Below are 20,925 nucleotides of genomic sequence, written 5' to 3'. Positions count from 1 at the left end.
TGGCCTCTGTGTTTAATCTAGTGGCTTGTTTTGTTTTCTAATCTTCAGCCAAAGTTTATTAGGGTACATAATACATCACCACAATGCTCAGCTTAATTTCTCCGAAGCTCAGGACTCCCTGCCTATGAAATGGTACCACCTACAGCGGGCTGGGTCTTCCTACATCAATTACCTTATTAAGACAATCCCTACAGACACAGACACAGGTCAACTCAATGAAGACAATCCCTCATTCAGGCCATCGTCCCGGGTGATTTTAGGTTGTGTGGAGCTGACAATTAAAACTAACCATTACAGGGAGGCTCTACAAACTTCAGGAGGTAGGACCTGGCTAACAGAAGCAGGTCACTGGAGGCAGGTCCTCGGTGGCTAAGCATTCCTAGTTCTTTTTTATTACACTCTCTATGCTTCCTGAATGCTGATGTTAACGGCTCTGCTCTGAGGTGCCCACCCTGACATGATAGTCTTTCATTTGAAACCATGAGCCCAAATGACTCTTTCCTCTTTCAAGTTGGTCTCTAAATGTATTGTACTCACAGAAACAAAAAAAGTAATATACCAACCCAGCCAGATCACGGAGGATGCTGTTATGACTATCAGTGTCCAGGGTACCAAATAAGTCCATGTGCCATACCATTTATCTCCTAGGGATACATGACTGGTCCTAAGCAGGAGAACTTTCACATCAGGCAGCCCACGAAAAGAGTAATTACACAATGCCTCTGAAATTTGTCTTCCCCAAGATCCAATCTGCAGCCTGGTGAACCAGCTCTTGCCAGCTGGTGTTCAGACCCTGCCTGTCTGCTCTAAACCCAGAGCACATCTTCACTGTCGTGCCCAGAGCCCTGGGATACTTGCAATAAAGCAGGGAGAGTCATAGCTCAGTGTTCACCTTGGCAAAATAAATAAATAAATAAATAAAAAAGAATGAATCTTCCATCAGAAAAATAAATGGCCCTTCTGCAGGCAGAGAGTCTGGATTACCATCCTGAAGGACAAACACATCATCTTCACCAGTCAGCCTCATGTCATAAAGTGCAGGTTTCTCTCAACCTGGGACCCCCCACCTGCGCTTGGAGGGTAGTTACAATTCCTGCCAGTTCCTGTATCTACTAAAAAGGTACACTCAGGTCCGGTTCAGGATGCCCAGACCTGGTTTAAGCAGCAGTACACTTGTTTGTTTTATAGCCTGCCCAAGAATAGGGAGGGCAGCTCAGCAAGGAGCCTATATAGGAGACAGCAGGGGAAAAGGGCCCGAATCCAGCTAGCAGCCTTTACAGCCATAAAGAGTTGGTAGAGCAGAGCCCAGATGGACTGCAAGAAAGCTTCTGCTTGCTTTAAATCCCCTAGAAATAGTCTCCTAATTATTAAGGGAACAGTTACGAGGGAGGAAAGGGAACCAGATCCCTCAAGCTGAGGGTATAGGTTGTGAGCTGCCCATTGTTGGTGCTTACAAAGTTAAAGCTATAGATGACTTCCAAAGTCAACCAGGTTGGTAATCTCAAACTCTTCAAAGGTCACCCAAAACGGGGCTGGGGACACAGCTCAGTCATTGACGTGCTGGTCTTAGAAGCATGACAATCTGATTTTGATCCTCAGAGTCAAGTTAAAAAATAAAGAAAAAAAAAGAAGAAATAAATAGGACATGGTGGCATGTAGTGGGGAGGCAGAGATGGGAGGACCCCTGGCACTCGCTGGCAGACCAGCCTACCTGATGAGTTTGGGCCAATGAGAGACCCTGTCTCAAGGAAACAAGGTGGCTTTTTTCTGAGGAGTAACACTTGAGATTGTCTTCTGGCTTCTATGTACACATGCACACACATGCAAAAATAACCCCCAAAAAGCACATGTATACACACACACACACACACACACACACACACACACACACACACACACATATACAAGTGGCATTGTCCAGTTCCCATGGCCAGGTTGCTCACTGTGGAATGTTCCAAGTTCCTAATGCAGCTAAGCCTAGGGGACTGAACCTTCATGTCCCTACAGCCGGGTTTCAGTCCACAGGGCAAGGAAAGCTTGATGGAGCAGCTCTGCTCATGGCAGTGAGAGTGAGTCAGTGGGGGTGTTCCCATCATGGTGGATGAAGCAGATGGAACAATAGGAACCAGCAGGTGAATAACCTCTAGCGGCCTATTCCTAGTGACGAACTTCTGCCAACCAGGTTCCACCCACCAAAGGTCCCACATCCTCCCAAAATAGTACCACAGGTGGAGAACACAAACTCAAAGCATGCACCTGCAAAGGTACAACAGTGCCTAGCATCTACGGTGCCCTGGGTTTGAACCACCCAAGCACCAGCACAGATAGATAGATAGATAGATAGATAGATAGATAGATAGATAGATAGATAGACAGATAGAGACAGAGACAGGCAGATAGATAGATGGATGGATGGATGGATGGATGGATGGATGGATGGACGGACGGACGGACGGACGGACGGACGGACGGACGGACAGACAGACAGACAGACAGATAGATAGATAGATAGATAGATAGATAGATAGATAGATAGATAGAGACAGGCAGGCAGATAGATAGATAGATAGATAGATAGATAGATAGATAGATAGATAGAGAGATGGGATTATGTGGACTTGAATCCTTTGTTTAAATAGCTGTATAACAAAATATCTGAAGCTGGAGAGCACTTTCTGATCTTGCAGAGGACCCAAGTTTAGTTCTCAGCACAAAAACCTGGGTAGCTTACACACAACCTGTACCTCCAGCTCTGGGGATCTGGTGCCCTCTTCTGGCCTCCACAGGTACCTGCACACACATGCATGTATACACAGGCACAGACACACACACATGGGGGAGGAGAGGAGAGAATAATCGTAGTAGATGAAATACACTGACACATGTATATACCCACAGGTACCACACAGCCAGGCAACAGCAGCTTCTCCTATGAACTTTCTTGACCAAATGTGGTAGAATTATCAGCGCTCTCCATTCTCTCTGTAAAGCCTTCTGATAAATTGCTGAACATGCACCTCTAGTTAAGTGGATTTTTTATCAAACCAGTACATCTGCCTCTGCTCCCATCAATTTACCAAGAGTTGGTTGTGATATACTTACAATAATTACAGTAAGTTAAATACTACATAAGCCAATGAGGTGGTAAACATGAACAGAAAGTTGGGTCTATGAAAATCTGGTCAAATAATTAGAACCAAAAGCAAGTTACAAAATGAAAGCGTAAGTATAGGTGAATGGACTGTAACAGGTGGTGGATAATACAACTCTAATGAGTCATACACTCAGGCGCCTTTACAATTACTTTTATTTTATAAAGCAAAATAAAATAATGTAATGAAAGAGAGGGGAGAAAAAATTAAAAGAATGAGCTACTGGGGAACATTTTTAGAATCAAATTGCCACAGGATCCTACAAAAATAAAAGTAAAAATCTCTGCCATATAAATTTCCAAGAATAGGGCAAAGCTTGGGCTTCTCTTTACCTTCAAATACACCTCTTAACGTTCTTAATGTTGTGTTTCCCCATAATTCCTACAAGGGAACCAAATTACCTACATAATAAGGTGGGGTATTTGGGTTAAGTTATCAAAAGGACAAAACCCTCATGAATGTCGGTGATGTTCCTTTAGAAGAGGCCCAAGGGCATTAATTCATTCTTTTGACCACTGAGGACATAAGGGTATCACAGTATTATTATATTCCCAGTTTTCTAAACTATGGGAGATAACTTCCTGTCATTTACAGGTCAACCTGACTGTGGCATTTTGTTATAGCACTTCCAAATGGACAAAGACATCACCCCAAGCATGGAGTTATCCTGTTGTGGTTACAAACCTGGGATTGCTCTGGAGATGGCAGGGCTCTCCTCCTGCTTCTGTGTAGCACATCTCTGAACATCCTTTCACCAACAGAAGGTGAAAAGGTCCCAGGATATAACTCACCTCTTAGGCCAACAGCCTCTGTTCAGAGAGCACATGGAACACAGACGCTGTTCAGGGGTGAGGGTAGGTGGGTGTGTGAGTGTGATGGTGTTGGTTGAGTACACATGTGTTTCTTCTCCTTCCCTGTCCCCTCTCCTCTATTTCTCTCTGCAATGTTGAGACTCAAATCTAGAACCTTCTACACAGTACACAACTGCTCTACCACTGAGCTACATCCCAACAACGCCCACCTTTCCCAACCTCTCCTAGTATCACCATGGATGCCGCCCACGAGTCCCTGCAACTCCATTGGTCATCTGTGTGAAAACCAAGCAGCGCAATAAGATTGCAAACAAGATGTGTAATCAAAGGAAAACCTACCGATGGCCTGTCATCTCTCCATCCCTCACCTCCTGCCCATACTCAAGCAACTGCGCCTGTGCTGGCCTAAGGAAGTGCTACTGAGAAATCAGCTCACTAAGAGACACATAGAAAATGCCACGGGTCTGAACCTGACACTTGGGAGCAAAGATGTGGTCCATCTGGAGTAGCTGCAACTTCTCTATAGTCAAAGCAAAACTCAAGTTTATTTAGTAAGATGGCATTACCAGAACACAGCACGAAGAAGCCACAGGGAAACTGATTCCAGATTGATCTCAGCAGACGTCATCAAATGAATCAACCTCACTCTCTAGTTTAGAATAAAGTCCTTACTCCCTTTTTTAGCTTTGCTGGTGGTGTTGTTTTAAATAAGAACATGGGTTTATCCAAAATATAACAGGACGCCATCCTAAGATGAATTTGGGCACTGTATTCCCAGGGTTAATTTCCATCCACCCTTGTCCTGGGCACTCAGGGATGTGCTGTGTTACACAAGAACAGAGGCAATTAAGATAATTACTGCCTGTTCCTACCTAGTTGAAGCTTCCAGATGATTCTTATTTGGGTGCTGTTCAAAGTACCATGGCCCCAAGTCAAGAGACAGCAATAACCAGGGCTTAAGCCTCCCCCACAGATGGACACCACTATAAATGGCAATAAAGACAACAAGGTAATTCTAGTTCTAAAGACCCTGCCAACTATATACATAGTATGTCTTTTGTTTTGTTGCTTTGAGACAGTATCTCATTATATATGCAACACTGACCTTGACCCCCACTATGTAATCAATTCTCCACCCCCCTGCCTCAGTTGAATGCTGACAGGCATATGCCATCACAAGAAGATTCCAACAATAGATTTTAAGAAAATAAATAAATAAATCTATCTCCCAATCAGTATCCAAGGTAACCACACTCATCATAGATTTTTCAGGCCATAAGGTCCATCCCACACAAAGAAGTCATTTAGACAAAAGTTTGTCTCTGAACTCTTTCCCATCTCTCCACACTTAGCCCCAACTGCCAATGCCATACACTCTTGGCTTGCCAATGTGCAAGATGGCTTCCCAACAGTCCGAGGACTTTCCCAACACCCCATACAGCTTCCCAATTGTCCAAAATGGCTTCGGAGAGTGGGGATAAGCTCCCAGTAGGCAGCTCCTTACCATCCAGTTCTTCCACAGAGATATTAGCCAACTGTTCGCTGTCACTGCCGGCAGACAGAGATCGGTTGAGGTAATTCCCCTTGTACAACAAGCCAGCGGTTACATGGTGGAAAGGCATCTTTTCCCTGTTCCGGAGAGAAGAGGAGAGAAGGAGAGAAAGTCGTCACCATCCGTTTGTTCCCCCATCATTCCCGTAGGGGGTTGGCTCTGGTTTTTCAGATGGCAAATTTCCAACTCCAGGGCAGGTGTGATGGGTAAAGGCACTTGCATCCAAGCCTGACACCCCGAGTGTGATCCCTGGAATTTGGAATTCCCATGATGAAAGGAGAGAACTGAATCCCGCAATTTCCCTCCGACCTCCACACACATGTGCACATCCACACCACACACACACACACACACACACACACACACACACACACACACACACGCACGCACACACTAAAAGACGGAATTTAGAATATTTACAGGGTCCTCACAGCCTGAACAACTCCCAAAGGATCTTGGGTTCTCCCTCACCTCAATTTAGCTTCTTCATTTCTCTCATTTCATACGAATTTAAACAGCAATGCCCTCGAAAACCGTGAAAAACCACGATAGATATCAAACCAATTCTTTTTATTTCTGTTTTGATCCTGTTTTTTTGTCTGTTTGTTTCACATTTTGTTTTTGCAGTACAGCAGAAATACCTAGGCGTGCATTCTACAGTTGAGCCCCATCTCTGGTCCACCAGCCCTTTTTCTCAGGAGACAGAGCCCTGCTAATTTGCCCAGGCTGGCGTAAATCTCACTCCCTAGCCTGGGCTGCACTTGGGCTCCCTCTACAGCTTGGACTGGCCTTCTGGATAGCTGGGATTACAGACCCACACCACCAAACCCAGTATCACTGCTGCATTATATAAACACCACCACCCTTCACTCTTTTTGTGGGTCTCACACATTATCACTCCAAGTTGGAAAAACCCGAGCATCCCAGAAACACTGTCCTATCCGGCAACAGGACATCTTGGCGACATTCATGCGAAACTGTAAGTAGGTCACATTCCTCAGGGAAAGTGGGTGTTCCAGCCATATAACACTCGAGGAAGGGAAGAAATGTACAAAATCTTTCGTTTGTTTTTTTTTAATTGAGAGTTTAGAGGTCTGGGTAGATGGATCAATGGGAAAGGTAACTTCTACAAGGACTTGTCAGGTCCTAAGTGTGAGGACCTGAGTTCAAATCCCCAGCATCCATGTGAAAAGCTGGGCATATCCGTGTGTGTGTGCCTGTAACCTCAGTGCTGTGGGGGTTCAGGAGAGCAGAAACTTGCGGGCTGCCACCCTTTCCGGGTTCAGTAAGAGACCCTGTCTCAAAGGAATAAAGTAATAAAAGAGAGAGAAGGACGCTTGATGGCCTCCTCTGGCCTCCTCATGGACATGTCCACACAGAAGCACTTGAACCTTCACACACACGTGTGTATACACCACACACATACAAACCAAGACAAAAAAATGAGCTTCAAAGCTGACCCCCAGACTCACTACATAGCTCAGGCTGGTCTTGAAATTGAAGAGTCCCTGGCTCAGCCTCCCGAGTGCTGGGGTTCCAGGGAGTCACTACCATATTCAGCTCCAAGTTTTTACAACTCCACGCATGTAGGGGTGTGCCAGTCTGAGATGCAGCCCCCCAAGCCTGATTGGGGTAAAGAGGATACTTTCAGAAATGGCTCCCCGTGAAGGAAAGCGACACCTCAAGGCGTTTAAGAATGAAGAGATTTGGGGCACTCTCAAAAGAAATTAAAGACTCCTCATGGCCAGATTCACCCAGCCCAAGTCCCTGCCATTACTGGGGCAGAGCAGGTCTCCCAGCACAGGGCAGATAGTTCAGTGGGTAAAGTGTTTGCCTTGCCAACACGAGGGGCTCAGGTTATCTCTAGAACACACACACACACCCCCCCAAAAAAAAGCCAGATATATGGGCGGGCACTGCTAATCCCAACACAGGAGAGGTGGATCCCTTGAGATCTCTAGCCTGAGAGTCCAGATTACTTGGCGAGTCACAAGCCAGTGACAGAGACTCTGGCTCAAAAGACAAGATGGGTGATTCCTGAGGTACAAAACCCAAGGTTTTCCTCTGGTGTATACACACACACACACACACACACACACACACACACACACACACACACACACACGACGTTCTCCCTCCAACATATGCAGTCTACTGCAAGGTGTTTATTTAGACTAAGCGGTGGAAGGGGTCATCTCCTCCCAGCACAAGCTGAAGGCCTTGGTCCCACAGGAGAGGAATGCGTCCCCACACATCTGCTACTCTCTGGGTAAGTAATCTGCAGAATCCTTTTCAGCACTAAAGCTTGCATCTGCACAGTTAACCTCTGGGTCCTCTCTGAAATGCACATAAAAGAAAAAAAACAGACAACTCCATGTTAATCCCCGCCACTCACTGTCCAAAGCACTCTGACCCTGCTCATTTGAAAAAAATCCAAACTAGGATAGGCATGGAATCTGAGCACTCTAAAGTATGAAGCAGGAGAATCACCAGTTTGAAGCCAGCTAAGATTAGCCCCAGCTATGTAGTGAAATAAAGAAGAAAAAGGGAAGGAAGAAGAAAAGGAAAGAGAAGGGGACAGAAGAGGCAGAAAAGGGAAAAAGAACAGAGAAGGAAAAAGAGGAAGGGGAGGAGGAGGGAGAGGAGAGAGAGGAGGGAGTGGTAGAGGAGGAGGAGGGAGAGGAGGGAAGGAAAGTCAAAAACAGAGCACCGTTCCCTGGCCCCTGCACATGGGCACTGTCCAACACCAGGGACCACTCTCCTGACGTCTTTTCCCTCTAACACCACTACAGTGACAGACCCAGCCAGACAGCCTCCCCGCAACCCCTTCAAGCCTAAGACATGCCAGCGAGGTGGCTGCTTAGCCTTGGAGCTGCCGTAGAGTCAAACAATGAAATCCCTAAGAGGAAGACTTGACCAGAGCACAAAGCCACTTAGAGGCAAAAAATAAAACAGTTCTTCTGCAGCGCAGGCACCCAGGAGTTATTTAGACTCCGCAGCGCCCAGCTAAGCACCAGCCACTTCCATCCGGATGTCAAACCCTCCTTTCAAATTCAAAAACGTCTAAAAATGAATTAATCATCTTCCCACAAAATAGGTTGCGTTTCCTGACTTCTCTATTTCTATCGGAGGTTCACTCATCACAGCAACTGGGACAGCCCTCACCAAAGCTCTGGGCCCCGAAAAGTAAAACAGACATATGGCTGAGGCAGGCACCAGCTGTCAGTCTCCCTTCACGCTGCACGTCACTAACAAAATGCATATCCGTAGGAAGACTGCAAATGGCGGGTCACTGGTTGCGGTCTCTGGAGAAGCAGGTAGAGTTGCTGCCAGGCAAGGATGGAGACCTGAGTTCGACCCTCAGAGTGCACAGGAAGAAGCCAGGCAGGGTGGCACGTGCCTGTAACCCCCAAACCGGGAAGCTGACACCAGGAGGATCCCTGAGACTTGCTGCCCCAAGCCTGCCTGGCTGAATCGGTAGGCTCCAGAGCAAATGAGAGACCCTGTCCCAGTGAAACCTGAGATTGACTTCAAGCCTCCACATGCACACATGCATGCGCATGCACACCCCATACATGTGCACCTGCAGACAGACAGGCACACCACACGTTTGCAAACACATGGACACATGCATCTAAAGGTTCACCCATAATGAATTAATTAGTTAATTTTTTTTTTTTTTTTGGTTTTTTTGGTTTTTCAAGACAGAATTTCTCCGGGTAGTTTTGGTGCCTGTCCTAGATCTCGCTCTGTAGACCAGGCTGGCCTCAAACTCACAGAGATCTGCCTGGATCTGCCTCCTAAGTGTTGGGATTAAAGGCGTGTGTCACCGCTGCCTGGCCTAATTAGTTAAATTTAAAAATTAATGGCAGGGCCCTAATACAAAGAAGGAATGTTTTTGATGATGATCAGGGATGCATCTTCAACGGATCATGTAAAGCAGTTTTCTATTGGTGAAATTATTAAGGCCACTCCACGTAGTTAAAAGGAGATTTATTTAATGGCGTAACTTACAAATTAAGGAATAGGTAGGTCGCGGAGTCTGGGGAAGGTGTATCACAGTCCAGCGGTGTTCTCTGGAGCTCTGCTCAGTCCACCTCTCCAGTCCAGGGTCCCGCCACAGAGAGAGCGCCCGCCGATCCAGATCTCGGGTCCCCCGGCATCTCCCTTGGCCCCGCCTTGTAGGCGTGACAGTTGCCGAAGTCTCAATGGGGGTTGGAACTTCCAGATCAAAGCTGGAATGGCTACCCACTACAGTTTTCTTCAGGTGTGACATGACCACTGGCCATCACAGGGCAGGGGCTGCCATGGCACCTACACGATGCTTGGCCCATAGTCATGGTAACGATATAAGCACAGTAAAAGAGTGGTTGTTGATATGGTAATGGTAATGGGATGGCTAGTGTAAAGAGAGGAAGGCTAGTCACAGGACCCTCAGTTGGGGTTCCTACCATTATTTCTTCCTGCACCCTGGCTGCACATGGTCTTGGGAGATGCTGGGGTATCTAAGAGCGGGAAGGCTAACTGGTGGAGACACTCCAAGAAGTTGTCACCCGGGGTGGGTGGGACCTTGAGGTGAGGCAGCTATTTCTGAGTCAGCCACATCCCGATGAAGTCCATCCCCATCTTTGCTCCTGTAAGTGACCCCAATAACCTCATTGGCTCACAAGCTGGGCTTGCATTGCAGTCCTTAGTCTCGGATGTCCCCGTGCCGTGCCTAGCGTGAACGGGCGTTTGTCCATTTCTCCCCGGGAAAAGTCACGCCGCACACATAAAAGGAAAACAAGAATCCTTTCCTTGGAAAAATAATATCCATTGCATTCTCTTCTGGTCTCCAAGTTAATTTTTAGAACGATCGAGAGTCACGGAGAGAGCCAGATGTAGGAATTAGGATGGTGTAGAAATGAAGCCCAGATCTGACTCCTGGAGTCGTGTGCCATGGACACTGGAGTATGGGCTAACCTGCATTTTATAGGCCATGTATAGTCGATCACAAAATTATAGAGTGATTCAAAACATTATGAAGTGGCAGGTGGTTACAATTTTTTAAAAACTTGATTGTGACGTTCTCAAGTGTGAACTTCGCAGATGGCCATGTAGCCATGCCCTGCTTGCACACCCACTGGACACACTTGTGAAGGGAAGAGAAGTCCACCGTAGGACTAATGAAACGGTTTAGCGATTAAAGGTGCTTGTAGCTTGAGTTTTCCTGCCTGGCCCACAGTCAGGACAAATCTCTCTCACCCGCCAGTCCCACAGCTGCTCAGACCCAACCAAGTAAACACAGAGACCTATATTGGTTACAAACTGTATGGCCGTGGCAGGCTTCTTGCTAACTGTTCTTACAGCTTAAATTAATCCATTTCCATAAATCTATACCTTGCCACGTGGCTTGTGGCTTACCGGCATCTTCACATGCTGTTTCTCATCGTGGCGGCTGGCAGTGTCTCTCTGACTCAGCCTTCCACTTCCCAGCTTTATTCTCCTCCTTGTCCCGCCTACACTTCCTGCCTAGCCAATGGCCAATCAGTGTTTTATTTATTGACTAATCAGCAACACATTTGCCATACAGAACATCCCACAGCAGGTGCTTGCTTGCCACCAAGCTTGATGGCCTGAGTTCAATCCCCAGATCCCCACATTGTGGAAGGAGAGAAGCGGGTCTCTCTGTGTTGTCCTCTGATTTCAGCACACATTCAGTGGCCTGTATGGACCCACATACACAACCAATAGATATTATTTAAAGCAAAAAGAAAGCCACCCTGGCACTCTGGCTGGTGATTTCTGAGTGGTATTATCTTTGCTACCACTACCAACAACAGCAGGACAGGAGACATAACACAGCTCCAGGCTGCCAATCATAGCAGCTTAGGGAGCTCTTTCAGAGAGATGGGATTCTTAATTTCATCACAAGAAAATGAATGAATGAATGAATGAATGAACTTCATGGCAATCCAGTATGAAGTACAGCTGAAACTACTGTGAAGATAGTCTAATGTAGCATTGGGGGTTAACAGAACAGGATAAGGTGAGTCCGCACACCCAACCAAGCATGGGTGTGGGCTTCCCAAGAGAGAATCCCAGTTGAGTGTCTTTCACATATGACTTCAGTGGCTTCTGAAGTGACGTCTCAAAGGGCTGCTAAGGAACCTTTTTTTTGGTAGATGCGATCATTGGGTGGTCTCTGGTGTCCACTGGGTGGGAAGACAGCTAATAAGGGAAATCTCAGGGTCCTAAGGGTTGCAGGGGGAGTTACCGCATGTCTTGCTGTAACAATTGCTTAGATTGTGAGGTTTCCTGAGAATCTCAGCTCTACATCCGGAAAAGGAGTCAGGCTGCAGTTGAAGGTTCTGTATGGTCAAGCCTTAACCATGGGTAGTTGCTATTTCAACAGTGATTTGAAAATAGTCTCTCTGCAAAAGGACTGTTGCCTCTGTGCTGGCCACCTTTACAGAAAATACTGACTCCTCGCTGGGCTGGGATTCTTGATTCTCAGCCGGTGAGAAACTTCAACCAGACTTTGGAATAAGAGGCCCCTCTACCCCCTTCCCACAGTCTCTTAATTCTCCCAGTCCTGTGTCCCTCCACACTGAATCCAGCATTTAAATACCTGTTATTTTAGCCCATGTTTAAGTCTTTGTAGATCTGAGGAGACATCTTGCCTGATCACCTCTAATTGAATTTTCCTTTTGGGAAGAAGACTCACTAAGGGTTGTAGGGGAGTTAAAAGCATTCCTTCCCGGCAGCGTGAATCGCTTGCCTTTCTCTGTATTTGGGAAATGGCCCGCTATCATCTTTTACCTGGATCTTTAAAGCTTCAGATTCACCACACAACTTTTTATAGCTGAAGAAATACAGACACTTTATTACTTTCCTGGGGTGGGGAGAGAGAGAGAGACTCGGGTGAATTTATCTCTCACGGTACATCTCTGCTGTCAGCTCGGTGAGATTTAGAATGTGTGTCTCGCCGCAGACACAAACCTCTGGCCACAGCTGAGTTGAGATGGAAAGACTCCCCCTGAAAGACTCCTCCACCATCCTCTAGGGTGTGGTTCTGGACTGAGTAAAAGGGAGAAGGTAAACTGAGCACTGTCATCCTGAGGGTGAAATGTGACTTGCCGCCTCACACTCCTGCCTCCAAGCCTCCTGCCCCCTAAAGCTGTGAGCCAAAATGGCCCCTTTCCTTCCTTAAGTTGCTCCTGTTCGGTATTTTGTCAAAGCAAAGAGAAAAGTAACAATCGAATCTACACCCCAAATTCAGCTCCCCCAGAACACACAGCAAGTATTTTGCAGCCAAAACTGCTCACTGGGGAATCAGGCTTGTGACAATAAAGTTTGTCTCTGATTTAAAAAAAAAAAGCAGCTTACAAATTAGGTACACCTTCATATCCCTTCGTTTCTGGATCCAAAATATTCAAAGTCTAGTGGGAAAGAAACTAGGCGTGATTGGACCATCCATAGCACTAAAATAAAATAAAACCATGTTCATGATTGGACTGTCCCTGGTAATAAAACTATGCTCAAGAAGAGGAAGAACATTGGCTCAAGGAATCTCAAGGCAGCTGCTGCAATGAAGGACTAAATTTCACTCCAAGATACCTGAGGAAACTCAGACTTTAGGATGCTCTCCTTGGCCAAGAAGACGAAGATGAAAGTCCATAAGCTAAGCCGGACATGACTTGAAAACTAAGCTTAAAGCTGGACCCATATATAGAGAACAGCAGTGAAAACTCAGGAACTTCATGAAGGCAATCCCTTGAATGTATGTGACCCCTCTCTACTCACATGCTTCAACCTCGGAGCCAACACAATGGTACTAAGAGGGAAGGTCTTGGGCTGGGGAGATAGTTTAACTCGCAAAGGGCTCACCCTGGAAGCATGTACTTTTGGACTGCTCATCAATTAAGTGACATCATCCTCCTTCTGCAATGAGTCTCAAACTGTGGGGTTTGACTCCTTTTGGGGGAGGGGGTCTAACAACCCTTTCATTGAGGTTGCCTAAGACCTTCAGAAAACATAAGGTATTTAATTACGATTCATAACAGTAGCAAAATTACAGTTATGAAGAAGCAGCAAAGATATTCTATCATTGAGGGTCACCTCAACATGAGAAACTGTATTAAAGGGTGTATTAGGAGGGTTGAGAACCAATGCTCTAAATTGTATAAGTGACATTCATTCTGCTCTGTGGTCCTGAACCTCCTCAAAGCCCGTACTAAGCTGCTGTCTGTCTATGGCATTATAATCTCTTCTAATAATATCTTATTAAAGATAATCTGTTTCAGTGTTGCCCTTGAACCCCAAGCCTGAAACCTTTTGCTAAGGAGTCCACGAGACACAGCATGAAAGGAAGCCATGGATGTGTTGAGTTGAAGATGACACACGCTGGGTTACAAAGAGGCATTTCAACAGGACCCAGAAGAGGGTGTGTGCCCTACCATGCCGAGGAGGCAGGTGTGAGCACCAGGCTTCCAGAACTGAGGGATATTGGCAAGCACTGGATTGTCATCGACAACGGGGCTGTTGGGATGGATGTTTAGTTGTTGTTTTGCTTTTTAAATTTTTTTAATAGTTTTTTTTTACAAAACATGTCAGTCTCCCAGAACTGAAACCTTAAAATACTCATTCCTTCACAAACACATTCAAAATGCTGCTCTTTAAGTACTTTAAGCTAAACATATTTCTGATAGGGGGAGTGGGGAAGAGGAGAGGAAAGAGAGGGAAGGAAGGAGGGAGGGAGAGAAAGAGAAAAGGGAGGGAAGGAGGGAGGGAGGAAGAGATGGAGGGAGGGAGAAAGGGGGAGGGAGGGACAGAGAAAAGAAGAAAGAAAGGGAGGGAGGGAGGTAAGGAGGGAGGGAGGGAGGGAGGGAGGGAGGGAGGGAGGGAGGGAGGGAGGAAGGAAGGAAGGAAGGAAGGAAGGAAGGAAGGAAGGAAGGAAGGGTCAGACAAGGATGAGGAAGAAGAGGAGGAAAAGAGAATGGGACAGAAGGGAGGGGAGGGGAGAGATGGCAAAATCATCTCAACACTCGTTAACTTGACCCTTGAAAGTCTATCAGATACTTTGAGGCTTTTTCGACATCGTACATGAGCATTTGAAAGTGGCTGAACGTCCTCGATTCTATCTGGAGAGCTTTCCTGAGTGGAGGCGGGGCAGCGCCTGAGCAGATGTGAGATTCCTGTCCTTGACTTTGCAGGCATACCAAGGGGCAAGGTCAACTTTGCACTGTAAAGGTTAAAGAGCAGCACCAACCACCCCCATCCCCACCGTGGGCCTTTGCCAAACTCCTTAGAAGTATCCATGAAAGCACATAAAAATAAATAGCAGCAAGCCAGGGTATGGAAGACACTTCCACCACATCGGCACAGTCATGATTAGAGTCAGAAATCATGGTATGGCCCCTAAGCCAGAGATAAAATAGTCAATTAGCAAATAGACACATAGGGATCTTTATGTTTTGTCTTTTTCTTCTTTTCGTGTGTGTGTGTGTGTGTGTGTGTGTGTGTGTGTGTGTGTGTGTGTGTGATTGTGTGTGCATGCACCTGTGTGCACACACATACAGAGGCCCAAGGTTGATGTCTGGAATCTTCCTTGATTGCTCTTCCACCTTATTCTTGGAGTCAGGGTCTCTCAATCAAACCCAGAGCTTGTCAATTCAACTCATCTTGCCAGCCACCTTGCTCTGGGGTGGCCACCACACCCACCTGACATCCGAGATCCAGACTCCAGTCCTCACATTTCAGCAATAAGCACTGTAACCGTTGATCCCCCTCCGTGGTCCCAGAGATTTTGATTTACCCAAACTCCCTTCAGTTTCAGGCACTTGGGATGATGGACCACAGCACCAGGCAATCATCCCTGACTGTGTTAGGATTGCTTTAAAAAAAAAAGGCAAGGTCAAATCCCCAGCTCCTTCCAATGCTGCAAGCAGAGGCTTTCTCCCTACAGTTGCTCATAGATTGTAAATCCTAGTGCATACAGTGGCCAGGAATGAAGGTCTGGGCCATCGCTCCTGCACCTGAGCTTGTGGAATTAGCTCCAGGCATCACCAGCATTAGCAAGAGGGGCCCCAGGAGGAATGACTGCAGAGAGTTAGCCATTACTCTCCGTGTGTATACACACACATTTGTGAGCACGAATGTGGGTGCATACCTGTTCCCGTGTGCTAGCAGAATTCAGAGGACAGCCTGCGTATCAGTCCCCTGCCTTCCACTTCGGTTGACTCAGGGTGTCTTGCTGGTCACCACTGTATATGCCAGGCTGGCTGGCCAATGACTTCTGGGAAGTCTCCTGTCTCTGCCTCCCATTTTTCTAAAGGAATGCTGGGGTTATGACACATGTACAAGAGCCAGCTTTATGCGAGTTCTGGGGATCCAAACTCGGGTCCTCAAGCTTGCATGACGAGTATGTTACCCATTGAGCTACATGATTATTTTCCCTATGGCTTTCAATTAAAGAAGTACAGAAGACCTCAGATAACCAGGGAAAAATATATAACATACATTAATCATAATAGTTAATAATAATTAATTAATATATTTAATGATTAATAATATAAATTATATAATACATTAATATATTATTGCTATATATTATATTGTATTGTATTGTATTATTATATTATATTATATTATATTATATTATATTATATTATATTATATTATATTATATTATATTATATTATATTATATTATATTATATTATATTATAATAATATATATCCCTCAGAGTCCAAGAGCTATGTTATGGGGACAAGAAGACCTGACCTTACTCCAGCAAAGACACCCAACACCAGCTAGAGACCAGGCATTTGCTTAAGAACTTATAAAGCAGTGTTATCCTCTCACTAAAGCCCTGCTGTGGCGTGCCAATTGGCAAACCCCGGGTTTGGATGGATCTCAAGTCAGACAAGAATGAGTAAACAGGAACACTAGCATGAGGGTCTGTGTGAACATTTCCCCTCCTTGGAGGATGAAAGGTAGATTATCAACAGCCATAAAATACCAGCAAGAAGTTACAAAACTTACATTTTATATGAGAGAGAGAGAGAGAGAGAGAGAGAGAGAGAGAGAGAGAGAGAGAGACTATGCAACAAGAATGTAAAATCTTTTTAAAAGATTTATTTTTTACATGTATACGGGGGGGAGGGAATATTACATGGTGGTCCAGGTGCCTATGGAGGCCAGAGGTATCCAACCTCCTGAAGCTGGAACTGAACTTGGGTCCTCTGCTGGAGCAGCAAGTGCTCTTAACTGATGAGTCATCTCTCCAAGCCCCTATTTTATTTTCTTTTTCTGAGGCAGGGTCTTGCCTTGTTACCTAGACTGGGCTAGAATGCTCTGTGTCAAACTCACCATCCTCCTGCCTCAGCCTCCTGAGTACTGGGATTACAAGCATGCATCAGCACATCCAATTTCTATTAGGGGTTTTAAGCAATACAACATTGGCTCCAGGAGATGAGGCAGGGGGAGAGGGTTAGAGCACTTGCTGCTAAGTCTGAGGACCCGAGTTCAACCCCAGGAGCCATGTGGTAGAAGGAGAGAGCAAACTCCTACAAGCTTTCCTCTGCCCTCCACACACGCATTATGACATGCACAAGCACAAGCCATAAAACACTTTTAACACAAAATTAAAACAAAGCAAGAACAAAAACCACATGATTCTTTTCATAAATGAAGAAAAGGACTTTGATAAGATTCAGCAACCCTTCAGAATAAATGCCCTGAAGAAGCCATGAATGGAAGGATCACACTGCAACAAAATAAAGGTTTGCATGAGACAGCTCAGCTGGGAATGGTGGGTGGGGCATGCCTATAATCCCCGTGCTCTGGAGTCGGAGGCAGAAAGATTGCAAGTCAGCCTGAACTACATAATGAGTTCCAGGCCAGCCTGGTCTACCTAGGAGATGGAGGAGGGAGGGGGAATGCTGATATTCAACATTATACTGAATAGGAATATAAAAGAAAAGATTTCATCTAAAACCAAGAACAAGACAAGGGTGGACACTCTCATCCAATATGGCGCCTGAAAGGTTAGCCAGAACTGAGGCAAGAACATTCATTTCTTTATAACGCACCAAGCCCCAGGCATGCTGTTAGAGCAAAGACAGGGTTAGTTATGTATTGCCAAATAACATATTATCCCAGGACTTGGTGACTTGAAAACCACAAATATTTACAATCTCCCAGGTTTTATGGGTGAAAAATCCATTGCTTAGCTGGTCTGTCTGACTTAATGGGCCTTGGGTGGTGAAAAGCTACTAGTATCAGACAGTGTAGCAGACGCTCCATTCCCTACATGGTGTACTAGCAAGGCTAACCACGAAAGACCAAGATTTGGGACTAGGCTGGCAAGATGGCTCAGTGGGTAGAGACACTTGTCACCACACCTGATAAACTGAGTTTAATTTCCAGGACCCAGACAGTGGAAAGAGAAAACCAACTCTTCAAAGTTGTCCTCTGACCTCCACACAGGTGCCATGGGCCACATTAACATGTGTGTACATACACACATACTCTAAATGAATAAATAATATGTGTTTTTAAAACTGTGAGATATCAGACTGTTTCAGTTTTTTCTTCCTTAGATTTCATTAATGGTACATTCAAGCCATCTTTCTGAATGGCCGTCAGCCATTCTGACTTCCTTTACTGAGAATGGACCTGTTTTCTCTCATTTCTCACTGATGGGTTCTGGGAGTTTCTTGCTATAGAGGTGACTTACATATCTTATCTTAGCTACTGTTTCTTGTTGCTATGACAAAACACTTGGAAAAAGCCAGTTAAAGGAGGAAGAATCGGCTTTGGCTCACAGTTTGAAGGAACACAATCCACCAAGATGGGGAAGGCTTGCTGAGAGGAGCCTGAGGCGGCTGGCCCCGTGGCATCCACAGTCAGGAAGCAGGGAGATGGAGGCCGGTGCTCAGCTCACCTCCTCCTTTTTATCAGTCCCAGACTCCAGCCACAGGGATGGTACCATCTATACCCAGGGTGGGTTTTCCCATTTCTGTTAAAACTCTCTGGAAATATCCTCCCAGACACACCCAGAAGTGGGTCCCCTCTAGGACTGTGAGTCAAGTAAAATTCACAATCAGTGTTAGGAATGACACAGCTAGAGTTTACCCAGCAAGCTCATGTTCAGATCAGGGAAAGAATCTACATCCAATGTGCAACTACATTGGCACAACTAGATGTTCAAGGGACGTTTCTGAGTTTCAAAAGTAAAGCCCTCGGCGCACCCAGGGAGAAAATGCAGATTACACACCAGGGAACAAAATAGGACCAGATGCACTCAGGAGACAGAGCCAGGTGGATCTCTGTGAGTTCGAGGCCAGCCTGGGCTACACAGTGAGTTCAGTGCTAACCCAGGCTACCAAGTAGTAAGACTCCTTCCTGTTCTCTCTCTCTCAAAGAATTTTCAAAGTTGTGCTGAAATTTGAATGTACTCCCTTAAACACTTCCTAGGTTAAAATTAAAATTAAAGGTTGTATTTATAACAAAAATGGCCTGGAGAGATGGCTCAGTGGTTAAGAGTACTTAACGCTCTTGCAGAGGACCTGAGCTTGGTTCCTAGAACCCATATGAAATGGGTCACACCACCATTGAACTCCAACTCCAGGGGATCTGATGCCCTCTTCTGGCCTCCACAGGCATGGACACATACCCACACATAGACAAACATATTACATGTAAATAAAGACAAAATAAAAATAACAAAAATGGAAATAATGCCTACTTCAAAACTACAAAGAATATAATAAAGTAGTATTCTGGTATAATATTTAAGTGGTATCAACATTCTTATTATGTGAGAGAAAGAAAAAATGGCCTTCCACACTAACGTCTTACTTAGAAGACAAAAAAGAGAAATAATAAAACAATGGGCAAAAAAAAAAAAAGGTAAGTGCAAAGAGCCAGTTCTCAAAAACAAAGGCAATATACCAGATGAATCTCTGGCAAATTTATTAAAACAAGTAATACAGAAGTCACAAATAAACCAACCAGGTAAACTATAAGCATTCTACAGGCAACCTGAGACTAATGAATTGTAGGTACTCGTTAAATTAGCTATTTCTATCTCAGAACACAGAAACTAGATTTAAATGAAAGCAGCAAAATGTACTGTAACTTGTGTTTATAAGAATAAATTCTTTTCTTCCTTTTTCTTTCTCTACTTCTTTATTGATTTTATTCTATTTAGGAGACTGAGGTCTCCCTATGTAGCCCAGGCTGCCCTCCACCTCCCAACCCTCCGTCTCCCCCTCTCACCTAAGCCTCCTGAGTTCTGAGATTGCACGAATGTACCACAACGCCCAGCTGTCACAAATCTCAACACTCAGGCTGGTGAGACGGCTCAGCTCAAGTCTGATGTCAAGTCTGAGGCCCTGGGTTTTATCCCTGGAGCACACTTGGTAGAAGGAGAGAACTGACTCCCTAGGCACATGCCTTGACCACCACACATGTGCCCATACACCAACACTAACATGAGTGCCACACAGATGTGCTCACACAAATAAAGAAATGTAAAAAAAAAAAGAAAGAAACATTGTCACACTCTCTTATACAATTATTTGAATAGAAGCTTTGAGTTTATATTTTATTATGAGGGCTTCACAACTAAAAATGCACCTCAGAGAGAGACCCCGACAGAAATCAAACTGCCAGTGGCTGTGTCTACTAAATCTCAGTCCTCATTCAATTTTATCTGACAAGCCTGGCTAGGTTTATTTTAGGTTTAATACACCAGGATGATAAAATTTCATCTTCCCTAATATCCACCAACGCTTTTTCAAAACGGATTGAAAGGAATTGCTGAACTGATGGGCCTTAAAAACATCCCAGCTCCTCATCTGGAACTTTCCCCAACAGTTGAGAGGGCTGACAGCCAACAAAACTCTGTTCCCCAGGTCTAAAAAGAAGATAGATTTATTTTTATTTAGGTGTCTGTGTGTGCCTACAGGAGTTTATGTGCATCACACGCATTCGAGTATCCTTGTAGGTACTTGAGTGTGTACAGCCAGAAGAGGGTGGTTGAATCCCCAGCAGCTGGCACCCAGTATGGGTGCTGGGAACTGAACTAAGGTCCTCTGGGAGAAGGCATGCTCTGAACCTGTGATCTATTTCTCTAATCTCTTAGTCTCAAATTTTTGAACTTCACAGATCTGAACTTGGTGATAACGCATTCACAGCATTGTGTGTGTATGTGTGTTACAGGTACACACATGCCAGCACACACTCGCACACCGTGTATGCACACATGTGGAGGCCAGACGACAACCTCCGGTGTCATTTCTCCAGCACCATCCACCATAGTTTTGAGGCAGGGTTTCTCACTAACTTGGACAGCAAATGGACTAGTCTGGCTGGGCAGTGAGCCCCAGAGATCTTCCTGTCTCTGCCTCTGCCTGTCAAG

General features: G+C 45.4%; 1 protein-coding gene across 2 annotated transcripts in view; it reads right to left on the bottom strand.

Moving 5' to 3' along the window:
- Caln1 (calneuron 1) overlaps window positions 1–20,925 on the bottom strand; it is a 425,484-nt gene that overhangs the window by 330,082 nt on the left and 74,477 nt on the right. For both annotated transcript variants that reach the window (XM_052755582.1, XM_052755583.1), the window contains exon 2: window positions 5,469–5,593. In XM_052755582.1, coding sequence (XP_052611542.1) covers window positions 5,469–5,593 — 125 coding nt within the window. The remainder of the gene's footprint in view (window positions 1–5,468; window positions 5,594–20,925) is intronic.

Source organism: Peromyscus californicus, unplaced genomic scaffold (assembly GCF_007827085.1).
Source record: "Peromyscus californicus insignis strain IS unplaced genomic scaffold, ASM782708v3 Scaffold_2__1_contigs__length_46816999, whole genome shotgun sequence".
NCBI classification, from domain to species: domain Eukaryota; kingdom Metazoa; phylum Chordata; class Mammalia; order Rodentia; family Cricetidae; genus Peromyscus; species Peromyscus californicus.
Note: the sequence above shows the minus strand (reverse complement) of the source record. Positions and strands in the feature narration are given on the sequence as shown.